The sequence below is a fragment of the Argiope bruennichi genome, chromosome X2 (genome assembly GCF_947563725.1).
Source record: "Argiope bruennichi chromosome X2, qqArgBrue1.1, whole genome shotgun sequence".
In the NCBI taxonomy this organism is placed as follows: domain Eukaryota; kingdom Metazoa; phylum Arthropoda; class Arachnida; order Araneae; family Araneidae; genus Argiope; species Argiope bruennichi.
The window spans coordinates 26,489,896-26,507,484 of record NC_079163.1 but is presented as its reverse complement, the minus strand read 5'-3'; the positions used below and the strand labels follow the sequence as shown (position 1 = coordinate 26,507,484).

The 17,589-nt window shown below is 27.9% G+C and overlaps 1 protein-coding gene across 4 annotated transcripts in view; it reads right to left on the bottom strand.

Moving 5' to 3' along the window:
- Nucleotides 1-17,589, bottom strand: part of LOC129961054 (uncharacterized) — a 49,746-nt gene that overhangs the window by 10,494 nt on the left and 21,663 nt on the right. For 3 of the 4 annotated variants that reach the window (XM_056074857.1, XM_056074858.1, XM_056074859.1), the window contains exon 3: nt 1,625-2,488. In XM_056074857.1, the coding sequence (XP_055930832.1) occupies nt 1,625-2,466 (842 nt within the window). In that variant the 5' untranslated portion in view covers nt 2,467-2,488. Of the gene's footprint in view, nt 1-1,624; nt 2,489-10,866; nt 11,048-17,589 lie in introns of all 4 variants that reach the window. The other variant, XM_056074860.1, reaches the window with a different exon arrangement.

Sequence of the window (17,589 nt, the reverse complement as noted above, 5' to 3'; positions counted from 1 at the left end):
CTAGTTACCGTTGGGAGCCAAAAACTATTCCTGCTAGCGAAAAACAAAACCCTTAAGGAAAGAAGCTCAAATGATTTAAATCTTTTTAATGAAACATCAAAGGACATGACACAGAAAAGCAATAATAGGACAAACAATTAATACAAATATTTAAGGAAAAGTACAATTCTCAGGGGTAAACATCATGCTTAATCTATGACTAAAGAGCACAGACTGAAATTTTATCGAGCGGCCGCTAGGTGGCAAGCTGGAAAAGTTGTCCGGTTACAATATTTATTATGTATTAATTTCAGTTTTTTAAAAAAACATTTTGAAATTTTCTTTCTAATTATATTTATATTAGTTAATTTCTTTTAGAATAATATTTTGAACGTCACACACTTTTATTTTAATAAAAAATTTCTTCTTTTCAGTACTCTTATTATACGCATGTTTAAAAACTTGTTTATCATGTTCCCATTTCTTAATCTTTAACTTTCTTTATACTTTATTATCATATTTTCTTTATATTTTAATCATGGACCAGCAAAATAATTTCTAAATTGTTACGAATAAGCATATTGTGACAGTTGGAAAAATATGATGATGATTATATTTTATTTGAATCAATATATATGCTATAATTTTGAACTTCATAACGAATCTTTCATTTGCTGCTTATCATACAATGGTTATTACTTTACTAATTCGAAATAAATGGAAATAACACATATTCCGTTTATTCAAAAATTCAAATGAAGAAAGATTGAGTTTAGAAATGAATATAACAAAAGAATATGGCAATACCAAAACTAAAAACAACAGTAAAAAGTTGGTGTTTCAATATTTAATTATTTTAATAAATAATTTATATTAAATAATTCAACAACAATTTTGCTGAGTGAAATTATAATAATTACAGTAAAAAGATTTAATAATTTTAGAATAAACAATTTTAATACAAAAGCACGGAGATCACATAAATTAAGAGTACCAGGATTTATCAAATGTGCGACAAAATTTAGAAATAAGTGCAATTCACATTTAAAGTAATCATTTAGAAATAAGAAGAGCAATTCACATTTAAAGTAATCAAAATTAATTTTTCATTACTTCATTTGATTAAATCCTTGGCCTTCATGTAAACCAGACAATTGTACATATTTTATTAATAAGAATATATACAAATAAAAACATTTTTTTTACCACCTTCAATTTTGTGAACAAAATAAAATTGATATCCAGTCGATATTTTAAAATAATTACATTATAAAACTCAAAAGGGTAAAAAAAAAAAAAAAAATAATAATAATAATAATCATGAGGTCAAAACAACCGAGTTGGCGAGAATATGCCGAAAACAGCAAATTGTTAAATAATGTGACACATGCATATTTGTTTCTGTCAGGGTACTGAAATGTAACAGGAATCGATTATACACTTTCAACAATTTACTGTTCTATCGTATATTATTACGTTATCAAAATTTTGATAAATTTTATCTGTTATTCTTTCATTTTTCAAAAGCGATGAAATCTCAGAAAATTTAATATTAAGAAGATTAGAATAATGGAATGGAATGGAATAAAATATAAAAATGAACACAATAAAAATAGAATAAAATAGAAAATTTACTTTTACTTACATCACTCTCTTAAGCTGGGAAATGTATGCCTTATGTGAAGAAAACAGCCTTGGAGAATCTATACACTTCAAAATAGCAACAATATTTAGAAAGGTGTTATTAAAACAAAAATCTATAATATCCTGTCCACGAGTGCGAGCCTGTAGAGAAGGACGATCTGCTTCGAAATTTCTTCGACTGAGCACTGCATTGTAAAGAAAATATTCCAAATATCTCAGATTTTCATACCTGGATAAGCAATACTTAAACTTGAATTTTCTGAAAAAATTCCTGCACGATCGAAAATCAAAATTGTGCGTAAAGATGTGCTTTAGGAAAGAACCTACTACACGAGTATGTAGTCGATGAAAATCAGATTCTTTTACAATCTTAAATTTAAACAACCACTCGAAAAGTTTAGGTCCTAGATCGAGGTTACTTGCACCATAGAAGATAAACTCAGATATTAACATATAATAAAGTTCCTTATACACGTATATTTCTCCTATATGACGGAGACTACTGTCATCCTCAAACACGGTATTACTTCGCCGTTTTAAACGTCTTCCTTCATTTAGCGGTAATTCTCTTCCTCTAGGCAAGTCAAGATTCAGAGTATAGAGGAGACTTCTGCTTGGAGCAAGAAGTGTTCTGCATTTTTCTTCTGTATTTACAAATTGTAAAGTGCTCAACAAGGGATTATAAATATCATCATCATCAAGAACATGATTTGTAGGGGGTAACTGCAAGTCTAAATACGAAATTGATTTTTTGACAATAAAGCTGAACATTACAATATCTCTACCACTGAGTAATGGCACAGTTCTGTATACTAACTCTTCATCAAACTCAATCTCCTCCATCTTGGATGATGATTCAGAATATCTACAAAATAAAATTCAATGTAAATACAACAAAGAAAAATATATATATATATAAGTAACCAAAAATATAAGCATTAGGTAATTAAAACCTATTATTGAAACAATCTAAAATTAAAATTATTTTGGAAACGAAACTAAATTATTTCGATATCGCAACTAAAAAAATATTTCTGATTCAAATTTTTAAAAAAGAACAGAAAAAGCACCATTGTATTCAGAGAGCGCAAATGCAGCTACTACTAAAACACAGATGAATCAAGACAATAGTAATAAAAACCAAATTAATAGAGAAAAAAAAATTAAACCAAATAAAATAAGAATTTTCTTCCTATTAACTTGGTTTTCATTACTATATATCTGAGTACTACTTTTACCGATTTACCATAATAATCCAACACAGTGGAGTATTATTTACAATAAAATGACTTTTCTTTCTACAATAAAATGTCACATATGATTTGGTTTTCTTAAATGTAAAGCTCATAAAAAATATTTTCAAATCAATGTTTATGAATTTTTATTACTAATGAACCACAGTGTAAAAATAATAGAAATTTAATTTTTTTTTTTTTTTTTTTTTTTTTTATGAAGAATTAAAACAGGAGTGATAGCTTAGAACTGAGTGTAAAAGATTTGCTTGATACTAAATCTTTAGTAAAATTCCGTCAAAAAAGTTATTCATTATATATTTGATATTTGCAGAAATGAAAGAAAGAAAAAGCTTCCCTTTCATGAAAGGTAATACGCAGAATTAAATTTAGAAATGCTGCGTTAAACAATTTTTTTCTTTAATTCGTATTATTTTTGTTGAAATATTCTTTTTTTAACATAACATTTTTTGCTAATCTATATATTTTTGTTGCTTTGTTTCTTTCACTAAAGTGAAAGAATGGTCTAGGAATAGTTTAAAATTAAACTATTCCTAGAACAGGGATGGCAAACCAGTGGCACGCGACACAATATTTTGGGCACGCCGCCGATCAAAACGGTTCGCATTTTAGTTCAAAATAACAAAGTTCACTATAAAGTATTACGAACAAACGCGAGTGTTCTCATTCCATTTTTTAAAAAACACATATATGTACATATGTACTGTTAAAAATTCGCTTGCAGAGAAAGAAATTGATTTGAAAAGAATCGTTTCAGTAATTGATGGTACTTCAAATATGGTGGAGAAAAAAAAAAAAAAAAATCGTTTCATTAGTTTATTTCAAACAGACGTAGGGCATTCGATTCTTGAATTCCACTGAATTATTCACCAACAAGCCTTGTATCCTAAGAGCTGTTTAACATTTCTAGATAATATAAAGGCGTTAATCACAAAAATAGTCAACCTTATATCGTCGTAGGCTTTAAATAAGCGAAAGCAATAATAATGAAGTAAGCGAAAAGACTTTAATTGAGGCTTTGTGGATGAAGTCAACTCAGCGTATAATGGCTTACTGATGTATAATAATGTTCGCTGGTTGAGCCGCGGGAAAGTAATTCAAAGATTTGTTGACTGCATGGAAGAAATCAGACTGTTTGCAAAATGAGGGGGAAATTGAAGTTGTTGGATATTATGTGGTTCTCAAAATGGATGTTTTTACAGATACATGCCAACATTTCAATGAATTGAAAGTAAACCTTCAAGGCACAAATAAAGCAATTATCGTCATGATGGATCTCATTCGCGTTTTTGACGCTGCGCTGCATGTTTTCAGGAACGATATTATTACAAGAAACTACAAGTACTTCCTAAATTTGAAATATATATCAAATATTTAGATGTACATGAGAAACCAGACGAAGAAAAAGTTATTGAAGAATTTATTTCCATAATTGTTTCTTCAGTCAAGGAATTTTCAGCGATATGTTCTCAGTTCAAAGAATTATCGGAAAAGCTCTAGTTTATTATGTACCCTGATGTGACTTCATTTGATAAATTGAATTATCCCAATTCTATTAGTTGGAAATTAAAGAATTTAAAATGCAACTGATTGATTTCCAGTCCATATAGATTCAAAAATTTATTGAAACAAGGAAAAAGTTGAAACAAGCAATATACGTAAAAATGCCAGTAATGAAATTTTGGAAACATGGAATTCGGTTCCAGACACATTTAACTGTTTTGAGAAGCTGGCTCATGCTATTTTAACCATATTTTCATCCCCTATGCCTTCAAATCATTATTGTCAGAGATGAGTAGCATTAAAGACTCTCTCGGAACCGTTTGGGAGATGACACCAATTCAGCATGCATTTTACTAAAAGTAAAATCTTACAATCCTAATATATAGATTATTTGTCATCTAATTTGCAACCACAGAAGTCACACTAACGTTACTTTAATTTGAATTACTCGTATAACTAAAACTTTTACTACTATACAGTGCAGAAAATATTTTTTCGTAGTAAATAAAGAGTTTTGAGTTGTTAGTATTTAGTTTTATTATTATAACAATAATCACGAATCAAAATCATTCGATGGCGTCTATACCTCATTAAACATTTCATTAGAAAAAATGGCACGTTGATCCATAAAGGTTCACCACCTCTGTCCTAGACCATTTTAGAAAATTTAATGATACAAATATCACTGCTGTTTTATAATAAAAGTTCTTAAACTGGATAAATTTTTGAAATATTGATTTATAAAAATGCTTCATTAATTCCTTATAATTTTATAAAATTAGTAATTTGTAATTAAATAAGGATTGAGCTTAATTTTTTTTCTCTTTGTTTCTTGTAACGAAATGCATCCCGAATGCGATATTTCTGACCAATTCTAGAAAATTAATGATGTAAATATTTTGATTTAAAAAAGTAGAGCAACAAATACATAGTAGAAATTTTTAAGTAGAAATAAATTTGATATAAATGCAATTTTGTCTCTAAATTAAAAGAAAAATGCATACATCAAAACTGCCTTTTATATCGCGATTCTACTAATGCATTTTAATATTTTGACAGCAAGTTGTTCAATATTATTTTGAATAAATACCAAAGATAGCTGTTTATTTGACATTAACTAATTAGTGATTCGACCACATTTAAGATTAATTAACTGATTATATGAAAATTAAGATTATACTTAAGATTATTAAGACGTTGTACATAGAGGAAAGGAAAAACTGAGTGCCGAAACGTATTTGTCTCTGTTTGATGAGCTAAGTTCAAAACTTTCAAGGTATTAGAGCAAAATTAATTCCATATTTAAATTTTTGGTTAATTTTCCAAAAAGAAGCAACACTGAAATTAAGAAAGCTTCAAAACTTTAAGCATAGGATATCGAATCTAAATATAGTAATGAAAAGGTATATTTTAAATATTTCAAGACACAACTTCTCGAAACAAATGAAAAACAATAATACTTGCACCGAATTCTTACAAATTAAGATATATCAATACGGTCCAGTTCGTCAAATTATCCGGACACTGCTCTTTATTTCGAAACTAATTCCCGTGTAGTAAAACTGTAAAAATATATTCCCTATAGAAATATATTCTCCATAAATGATTGAAATATTTTTAATTATATGGGTTTGTCTCTTTATTTAAATTAACTCAAACTCATTTTTTTTTTTTTTCAAATAGCAATACTTGTTTCCATATACATATCCGGGACAATTGGAAGTCATTTACAGTTGAAGAAATAAATAGTGAGGTCTTTAGTTAATAATAATAAACACAGAAGTAAAATTCTGTATTACATACAATATTTATGTTGTATGAAATGTATGAATAAATAAAATATTATTGATTAAACCCATTATTAAGCAACCCATGCATAGTAAATGTAATGCAACTAAATATCTTTTTTTTATTTTATTTAAAGTTAGCAATGCTTCGGTAACTATTTTCATTATTTAATACGCTTTCTGGTAATAAGATATTAAGTATTAAAAAATTCTTAATTATTTAAAGTGTCCTTTAGTGGAAATTTAAACATGCAAATCAATAACATAATGTTTTATTTTTTTGTTGTTTTATTTATAAAGGAATGTTTCAGGAAATAAGCATATAATTTTTATTTTCCAGCTGCTATAAAAAATTTTAATTTAAACTGGTTTCATCAATAAAAAACTTATCCAAAATTTTTGATTAAATAATATGGCTCAAAAATACTATTTATCTTCTATTCATTTGTAATTAAGTACACACATTAAAGTATGGATTTCAAATTTTCAATGAAACAAAATTATTTAATTTTGTTTCATTGTTAACAACCTTATGCATTAAACAAAAACATTCGTTTTTATAACAACAAAGTTACTGCATTGATGACTGAAATGAAAACCTGAATAAAGGAGAGCATTACATGAATGACCTATTTGCTAAGTTTGAATACATTGAAACAGCCCTTAAATCTTTTTTCAAATATATTTCTGGTAATTTTGAACTGTTTGCCTAAAATTTTACATCCAAGGATTTCTCATTATGCAGAATCAGTTTAAAGACGAAAAATCAGGGATCGCGATCAGAAAATTTGAAGAAATATGTAGATGGCCCCTAATGAGAAATCAAATTACATATTTTTTAAGAGAACAGTTTTCCAAAACGAATGATATTATTACCTAGAATTTAATTTTTATAGATTAAAAGCAATGGCATGTGTTGGGATACTTTTTTGACGGACAGTACAATCAACTTTTTTGAATGTAATAACAGTGCTGAAAGTCTGCAGATTCCTGATGTAAAAAATGATAGTGTTTACGAAATTGAACTATTGAAAAACTCATATTCAAAATGATTTCTCACGAATCAAAATTTCTTGAACTCTCTGGCTACTATGATCAGCGAATATGATGTATTAGAAAAAATTAGTTCCAAAGATATTTTCAAATTGAGGAAAGTTGCAATTCGAAATTGTACAAAGTATAATAATAGACATACAGAAAAAATATGATTTCTTTTATAATTTTATAAAATAATACTATTTTCAATTTAAAAAATCCCCAATTCGATTAATAAAAAAAGAGAATTTAAATTGCATAAAAAAATTTGGCAACTTTTTTATTATTTTGTTTAAAATAAAATATTTGTTATTTCAATCTGTTCTGACATTTTTTATTTAAAAACTTTTCTACTGAAATATATTTAAGAAAGTCGTCAATTTTTAAGTAGTTCATTCAGTTAATCAAATATTTAAAATTATTAATTTTAATAATAATAAATTAAATTAATTTAAAATAAATTAGCATACAAATATGAAACTGAATAGAAAATACTAATGAGTCTTTCGGACAAAGGACTGAACAATATTTTTTTAAGTAAAGGAATTAATATTGGCTATTCCAATTCAAAGTTTGGAAAATATATATAGAGAAAAAATTTTCCTTAATAGTTACTAGTTTATATATATATATATATATATATATATATATATATATATATATATATATATATATATATATATATATATATATATATATATAACATTATTTGTTGTGAAGCATGATGCAGTTTGAAGACAGTGAAGATACTTTTAATTTTTGTGACGTCGTTTTATTTCATTTTGAAGAAGCAAGCATATGTACACGCGATGAGCACACAGAACGACACAGAAAAGGAATGAGGGAAAAGCCCTTGGACATTTTATCCCTGGTCTTATATAACCAGAGAAATTGATAGGGAAAATATTTCTTCATAGTACTACTATATTACGAGATTTCGATAGGGATTTTCGTTACATGCGCGGAGAAGGTAGGGGAAACACAGGGAGATTTTAAAAAAGAATTTGCCTGATCAGCGGTATTTTATCTCTTCACGCGTAGTGTGGGAAAGTTAGTTTTAGCTGATTCAGCAGTTTAACAAAGCTTCTCTTGAATTAATTAAGTAGAGACAGTGGAATTGGATCACGAAATAAGAGAATATTTTAGAATGAAGTTAATATGTGCTAAATTAAGATAAAATCTTGAAAATTAATTAAATTGAAATTAAAAGTTTAAAATATCATTACACACACACACACATATATATATATTAAAAAAAGTCATTTCAGTTTGTAAACCAGCGAGAGAGGTCTTTTTCCAAAACTTTCTTGCATCCTCTCTAATAAAAAAGTTATTGCCCCAACCCCCACAAAAAATTGTGGTCCTTGGGTATGGAAGAGAACGCCCTGCATGGCATTGCCATACAGCAGAAATATTAGTCTTTGGTGTAAATTTAGCACTTTTACTAAATCTATCGTGTGATCCTTGAGGAGTTTTTTTTTTTTTTTTTTTTTTTTTGTCGATGAATCTCTGACATGCAGTTAATAGTATCAGAAAATAGAATCTGTGTTTTGAATACTTTTTTCCCAACCAATTGAAACCAAACTTTGATAAAGAATTACAACTGCTACCACAAAATCAGGTTCAAAATTTGATATAAATGCATTGCATTTTTGAGCTATAACGTTTACATGCTTCTGAAGATACATATCGTCAGACGGTCAACCTCTCGTTGGGTTGTTAGTAGGGATTGCAATACCGGTATACCGAATACCGGTATTTTAAGCCATTTGTACAGTTTTGTAATACCGGTATTCACAAGTTTAAATACCGGTTTTTCGGTATTTGCTGGAAATTTTTAAAATTGTCTCCATTATATGTTCAGGTATAGCGAACATAGCAAAATAGTATACGTTTTTGTTTTTATGTCTCCCTAACGGGAGAAATTAATTAGCTAATTAATTGCTTAAATCTAAATTAGCGAAACATGGATTATCCCTGAAAGAAAATATTGTATCCATAACAACTGATGGAGCAACAATTATGAAAAAAGTTGGAAAGTTGATTGGTGCAAATCAGCAGTTGTGCTATGCACATGGAATTCAATTAGGAGTATTATACCAACAAAATAAAGAACATTCAAATACTGTGGATATAGAAACTTCGGATTACAACTTTGAAAAGAGAGTGAGAGTGATATTGACACTGAAGACTATGACAATGTAATTGTCGAAGAAGATATTGCTAATGAGGATGAAATATTAACCTATCAAGAATTGCTTCCTATAATTTATAAAGTTTGAAAAATTGTTAAGATATTTAAACGTTCCACATGGAATTCAATTAGGAGTAATTAGGAGTATTATACCAACAAAATAAAGAACATTCAAATACTGTGGATATAGAAACTTCGGATTCCAACTTTGAAAAGAGAGTGAGAGTGATATTGACACTGAAGACTATGACAATGTAATTGTTGAAGAAGATATTGCTAATGAGGATGAAATATTAACCTATCAAGAATTGCTTCCTATAATTTATAAAGTTCGAAAAATTGTTAAGATATTTAAACGTTCCTCTATAAAAAGGATATATTACTTAAATATATACTAACTGAAAATAAGACAGAATATATGTTAATATTAGATTCTAAAACACGTTGGAACAGTTTACGTCTAATGATGGAACGGTTTTTGAAACTGAGAAATCCAATCCAAAAAGCAATAATCGACTTAAACCTGTAAATTAATTTTTCAAATAGTGAATCCGATTTAATATCCAGAACTGTATGAGCTCTACTTCCAATAAAACTGACTATTGAGGCATTATGTGGGAGAGATTCTAATTTATTAACAGCTAATGCAACAATAAATTTCATGTTGCAGTCACTGAAAGAACAGCACACATCACTATCTGAAGAATTATATATTACATTGAAATATCGCACAGAAGAAAGGCATACCGAAATAGAAAATGTCTTATGGTATTTACATAATTATAGTGATTTTAAAAATGAAAATGAAAAAGAAGAAAAGAACCAATTCAAATCTGATTAAGTTTAGATTAAATTTTCTTAAAATTTTTTAACCCACAAACCTATTCACATTCAGAAGAATTCGGTTCAATTATCGAAGATTATGATGTCACTACTTTCGATAGTGAAAAGGAATTGGCTCTTCAACAAAAATTAGAATTAGCGATAAATAAAATAAATTATAAGTTAAGAATAAAATAAGTTATAAGTTTGTAAGTTACAAATTATTTTTTGTGATATTTACACTCTCTAACATAACTGCCAGAAAAAAACAAAGAAACACCTGTGTTTTCATTCTTTTTCTAAAATTTCTAATACCGGTATCCCGGTATTAAGATTTCAAAAATACCGAATACCGGTATTGAAATTTTGGTCCGGTATTGCAATCCCTAGTTGTTAGGCTACGACACAGATGTTAAATTTGAGTAACGAATTTGTTCCATTTAACTCTCTTTGTTTCGCAGTTATCGTGTTAACTTATATTCGAAAAACCGGTCAGACAGATTTGTTCTAAATAAGTTTTGCTCAAAATTTTGTAGAAATCTACAAATTTGGTGAATAGACAATATAATAAATTTCATCAATCCAGCTCACAGAATTTTTGAGTTATCTTTGTCACAAACGGACAGATAAAGCTGAAAAATATACTTACATTTTCTAAAAATGTGATTTTCGAATTCAGGGAGATCTAAATCTTGGAGATTTGTCAAAATTTCGAGTTCAAATTTCTTGACGATTAAAATACTTCTGCACTTCGTAAACGAAAAAGCAAAATGTTGTTGAGTTATTAAATCGAGCCAATTTTTAAAATAGCACAAGCTTCCTTTTCAAAACTGAAATAAAATAAAGAAAAAACAAAAATAATGCATTTTTGAAGAATGATTTTTCAATTTTTATTCATGTTTAAATTCAAAATTTGAATGCTTGGGCACTGCAATGATCATTCCATCTAGAAAATGGCAAAGACAGAAAGAAATCACTGTCACTTTTGTCCTTTTATTTTATCAAAAAAATATCAGTGTAAAAAATAAAGATAAAAGGCAGCAATTTTATTAATTTTACATTTATATAGGAATAGCCTTTAACTTAAATAGCAAATATTAGAAAATAAGCATAAAAGTAAATTTAACAGTGCAAACGAGTTTAATGTACTTTCTTTTCATCAATACAATTTACGTAGGAAAAGGTATCAGAACAATTCAGCTTTTGTGATCTCAAGTTGTCAAAACCCATCACTAGAGCAACTCGTTAACTACAATCATAAAAGCAATGAACATGATGAACTATATTGGTAACAATAAGGTAGTATAAAATATTTCCAGATTAACTCCTTTTTCCCTCTGGCCTCTAAGGAAAATGCCGTGCAAAGGATTGCTAATGCAAAAATATCGTGCAATCCTTTTTTTGTAGTGAGAAGAATGTATGATCTAGCCAACGACTTACAACACCACTAATACCTTCACCAATATTTAGTAACTTGACTTGTCAGACAAAAGCAAACGTTTCCTCTGAACTTTAAATTCGTTCATAATAACTATGTCGAAATCTAATTAAAGTAATCTGTTAATCTATATACTTATAATAAAGCTCAATGTGTGTGTGTGTGTTGGCGCTCTACAGGCCAGACCGTTTGACCTACAGCTACCAAATTTGGTACATGTATACCTTGGAGGTTGGGAATGTGCACCTGGGGTTTCTTTTTTCGAATTTTTAATTAGAATTTTAATTATTAATTAAAAACTAACTTTCCCGCCAAAAAAATCTTCCATTATCCCCAGCGCTAAATGAGAAAGGCTTCAGTTTTTTTTTTCTCCCAACAGTAATGAGGCTAGGGTTAGAATTTTTCGGCGGATTATTTCAATCGATTCTGTTTATTTTCTTAATGTTTGATGCATTTAAAATTAAACATTGTTAATGAATCAATCTTTCAGATTCATTCTGAAGTACTTTTGAATTAAAATAAAACAGAATAAAGGAAATTAAAAATTTCTAATCCGCATAGCGTTACCCCAACTGGCGTAGAAAAAAAATCACGTATTTGCGTTACGTAACTGGCGTTGAAAATTCACGCATGCGCTTTGTGTTCTGAATTCCGCATTGTGTTGACGAATTATTATCAACAGATGCGGACTGGATTTAAATTTTTTTTAGGTTCGTTGCATGCTTTTGTAATTAAAATGTATTTATGTTATTTATATATTTTTTGTATATGCTTATAGTTTTAAGTGCATCGTTTTTTAAGTAGTTTTTTTAAAACCTGTTTTAAACCGTCTATTTTAAACGATTCGTTTCATTTTCTTAGTGTTTGATGCATTTAAAAGTAAACATTGTTAATGAATCGATCTGCTCATGATGAATCTAAGAAAATTTTGTTGACAAATTCTTGAGATAATACGTAAATTGAAAAAGATATTCTTTAGTGCCCATAAAGTTTAAACGCTGAGTGACTCTATTTTCAATAATCAGATTATAAAAAAATTCTTTGTTTCAGTAAAAAATATTATTATATTAATTGAAGATAAATTCTTTCCACTTTAATTTAAAGCATAAATTCTACGGGTGCTAACAGAAAATGAGAGAGATACATATTACGTTATGACTGAAGGCCTTTATAATATTATGAATGAATTATGATAATCAAAATTTGAAGTTTTAAAATATTTTGATGAAGAAGCTATTAAAGTAGAAATTGCATAAAATATTTAATTATTAAAATTTTAACGAACATTAAGATTGGCGAACCGGCTGGTCGCCAAAGGCGGCTAGTAAACAATAAAGCTAATATAAGGTAACTTACTACCAATGAAAAATTTTAGTGTGCATTTCTTTTGAAGCAACTTTATAAATGGCATGCTTCCTTTTATTTTAAAATAAAACTATAATCCGTGAATTTGTATTTTTATATCACTTTGATTGTTTATTTCCCTTTGAATGTCTTTATTTGCGACTTTCTTCAATTGCAGATTCGACGGTATGATGCAAAAGTTTGGAGAGGGAGTGCTAGCTCAGGTGTTGTCATCATCTGATCATGATTCAAAATTACGATCCTGTCCAAAACAGCTCTAGTGTTGCTTCAAAACGAAATCAATATAATTAAATTAAATAAACTAACTTCTTAGTGAAGAGTTCACATCTGATAAATAATCAAGTCTTGAGTTTATAATTTTAATAATAATAAGTGTGACAGATTCCAGTAATTATCATAATATTGATATTGAAACCTGAGTAACCCGCTATTGACAACAAAACAGATTGCAAGAAACACATGATATAAAAGTCATGCCAATTATTCTAATAAAACATCTGAATTATTATAAATAGAGATTTGCGTTTTTACTAAACGAAATTTATGAATTTAAATAAAAATTAAAAAATTTGTACGGAGAGTATCTAAATACTTTCATTAAAAACTGATGAAATAAAATAATGCTAAAAATACTACTATTAACAAAGTTTCAAATCAAGAATAATTCTTAATTTTTAATATGGAATTTTCTATTACAGAAATATAAAACTCTAGAATGATTCATTTTTTTTTAATTTTTAAAATGCTTAAGTAATTAATTTTTTTAAATATTCTGAAACTTTCAACCTCCACCCACTCAAAAAACTTATTTAGTTCTGAGATTATATATCCTAATGGTTTTGAAACAATCAAATTTATTATCAAAGTAATAGTCAGTTCATTCACATTAAATATTCGGTTCATTAACCAGTCAATTCGTATTAAATATTGAGCTGTTTACTTTTAGTTAAATTTTATTTGCTGAAAATTCAGGTATTAAGTATTTTTTTAAAATAATTAAAAGAAGTAATTATTTGAGTCATATTTTAATATAAATCATATTTTATCTCAGTAATTTTTATATTTCCTTACCTCCTTTTATAAAAATGCATTAATTAATGCTTAGAAACAAAAGTGTGTTTGAAAAACTGAGGATAATTCGATCAGTTGAAGCGAGTTCGATCAACCATATTTTTTCACATTTTAAAAAATGCTTTACATCTTTATTAAATAAATTACAATGTGGAGAGCTCATTATTAACGCCAATGACATCAATGATGCCATTATTGACAAAAATAAACAAAAATATGTAAAAAGAAGCTATAGTATTAGTAGTTAAATAGTGAATAATAGTAAACAATGAAATATAGTAACCAGGCAGATATCAGAATAGAGGACTGTCAGTTTAGTACAAGTTAATTTAAAAACGTGTTTTAATAATAAAACATTTTACTGCACAAAATAATACAAAACGTACCAACAACAAATAAAACAAAATTTATAAAGCATTTATATGCTATATATAATATATTATAAAATAGAGTTTTACATTTAAAATTCTCAACCTTTAGATTTACTCAAATCAAATTACTTTACATTGCAGCTAATATTCAATTTCTGATCTGGAGTTGTTTTCGATATACAACTAAATTTATCAAAATATACTGTTGACATAGTCTCAAAATCTATTTTTTTAAAAATCTTGGGATTTATCATGTGCGAAATTAAAGAATTTTCAACCTAACTGGCTTTGAGGGTTCTGTATATCGGTGTTGTCCAATCTAATCTTGAATACTGCAATTCCATTTGAAATCCTTACTATAAGTTTATCATGTACTTAGAAAAAGCACAAGGTAAATTTATGCGCTATTTCTACAATAACAATAACCATCCTATTCACATGATATATCTTATCTTCGTAATGTGTTTGATGTTCCTAGTTTAAAATCTCAGCGTGACGCTTCTGTTTTTCTGTGTCCACCCCACCCCCCTTTTAAATATAGACACCTCAACTTATAATAAAGATTAATGTGTTTTTCTGTGTGTGTAGTGGCGTTTTGCAGGCCAAACCGTTTGACCTACAGCAAATAAACTTGACACATATATATGCGTTGAAGGGTAAAAACATGAATATCGAAGTTATTTTTTAAAAATTTTAATGAATTAAAAATTAAGTAAAATGTCAGAGTTTTTCTCCCATATTTTTCGAAAATATTCCAGTACAAAATTGATTTTTACATGATTTTAAAATACGAATCATCATCTGTCCAATGATATCAATTTTAGCCATTGAATTTTTCCAATTTAAATTAAATTAAAAAATATTTTACGTCTATTTTAAAGCAATATATTTTACGTAATATTTCTTTGTATGAGCACATAATGATTTTACTTGCATGAGCACATAATATGCGCATGAGGGGAAAAAATTTTTATTAAGGTTGCTACCACGGTGACAAAAATTCAAATTAAAAAATTGATTTAAATCTCATCAAGCTAAACCTGGAACCTATGCCAATATGAAATGAAATAAATATGAAACATATTTTCTAATAAAATGTACTGCAGTCATCAAAAAAAATTCGAACTCGAAATTTTGATTATTCTCCCCATTTTAGACCTCACATGTATTTGTCTGATTGTGACAAAGATAATTAGTAACTTTCTACAAATTTTAAAAAAAAACCCATTCAAAAATCTGTCGGTCCGACTGTTCGATTATAAGTTAACACAATAACTACAAAATGAAGAATCTAAATGGATACTATTCGGTACAAGGATTTAACATCTATAGTGTAGACATTATCAAATTTTGAGCCAAATCCAACAAGGGGTTGATCATCAATCGGTCTGTACTTTCAAAAGAATGGAAAAGCGATAACTCAAAACTACAATGACTTATAGTCTGTGTATTTTCTGTAGGCGGTTCAAGGTCACATTTTCTACCGCGTTACTGGTACCAAGACAACCAATAACGATGTAGAAAATGTGACCTTGAACCGCCTACAGAAAATACACAGACTATAGCATATCAAATTTGGTGTGCGATTTTGTTACTACAATTGTAGTTCTGGGTCAAATTTTGGTTTCAACCGGTAGGGAAAAAGCTAAAATAGAAATTCGATTTTCAGATACTGAGAGATTCATTGCTATAAAAGTCACCAAGAATCACACGACAGAATTAATAAAAATGCTAAATTCAGGCCAAAGGTTAATATATCGTATTTATCGTACGGCAATGCCATGCAAGGCATTCTTTCCCAAGGTTCACATTTTTTAGCGGAGGGTGAGAGAGAGAGAGAAAAAAAAAAGAAAACCTTTATTAATGAGTGTCCGAGAAAGTTCCGAGAAGACCACTAACGCTGGTTTTTTAAGACAAACCAAACCATTCGTAATAGACGCGTTTTTATACGATAGTAATATTCGGCTTTTCATAACTCACTCAGTTTTAGTCGCAAGAGAGGTCTTTCTTTTTATTTTAAATGTTAATATTTTAGTAAATATGATACTTAGGAGCGAAGGTCTGTTGAAATACAGACTTTACTGATTGTACTGAGTTATTGATTGTGTATTGAGACAGATTGTATATAAAATTCGTAATTCGTGAGAACATTTATTGTCTCAAACTGCATAAAATATTATTCTATACTTCTTGATTAGAGTGAGGTCGTGTGTATGCGATAAGTGCTCATTAATAAGTGTTGTATGCGTCCAAGCCTTAAAATGGTTACCATATTATAAACTTTATCTCTATTATTAGGCGCATTGACTATTTATTTGGTAATGAATCAATTTCAAAATCAGAATGATGCTCCGAATTACTGATAACGAAATGAATCTTCCGTTGAAAAGTGTTGATGGCCTAATTATTGCTCTTTCTAAATCAGCGACTAATAGTGCGTGTCAGAAGAGTGTTGAAAATAAAATGAGAGAAATTTGCTTCGAAACTTTATTAAAAGGGACACATCTATAAATTTTGTCATCTAAGACATTTATAAAAATTATAATTTTGATGTGCATAATACAAATTCAATCTAATTATGGCATAATTTAGTTTCAGTTTCTTTCTATGTTGCTGTTTAAATTTATTTCTTTACTTTTTCTTTATTTAACAGAATAAAATAAAATACACAAGAAGTATTTTTAATTCAAATTCAAATGGATATCAATAATATTTAGTTCTTTTACTTGTTTTCAAAATCTTTAACAGTACAATTTTCTTCAAGTATATCTACTAAGTGACTATGAAGAACTTTACACCAATTTTTATTAGAAAGACTGTTTCATTTCATCATCGCAGATAATACATATTAATGAATAAATAAAACAATACGGATGGTTTTTACATTCTTGAAATGACTTCTGGTCAATATGGTTTTGAGTATTTATATTTAAATATAAATCAAATGCTATATATTTCTTATTTCCTTTTTCTATCATTTTAATAAATTGAAAGTGCTATTCTGTCATCTATCATTATCTAAATTGTGTTGAAAATTTCTACAGGAGGATCAATTTCCCAGTTCCAAGTATTTAAAAAATTGTAAGCAATTGTGTATGTATTAAAAAAAAAATGAATCATTTACAGT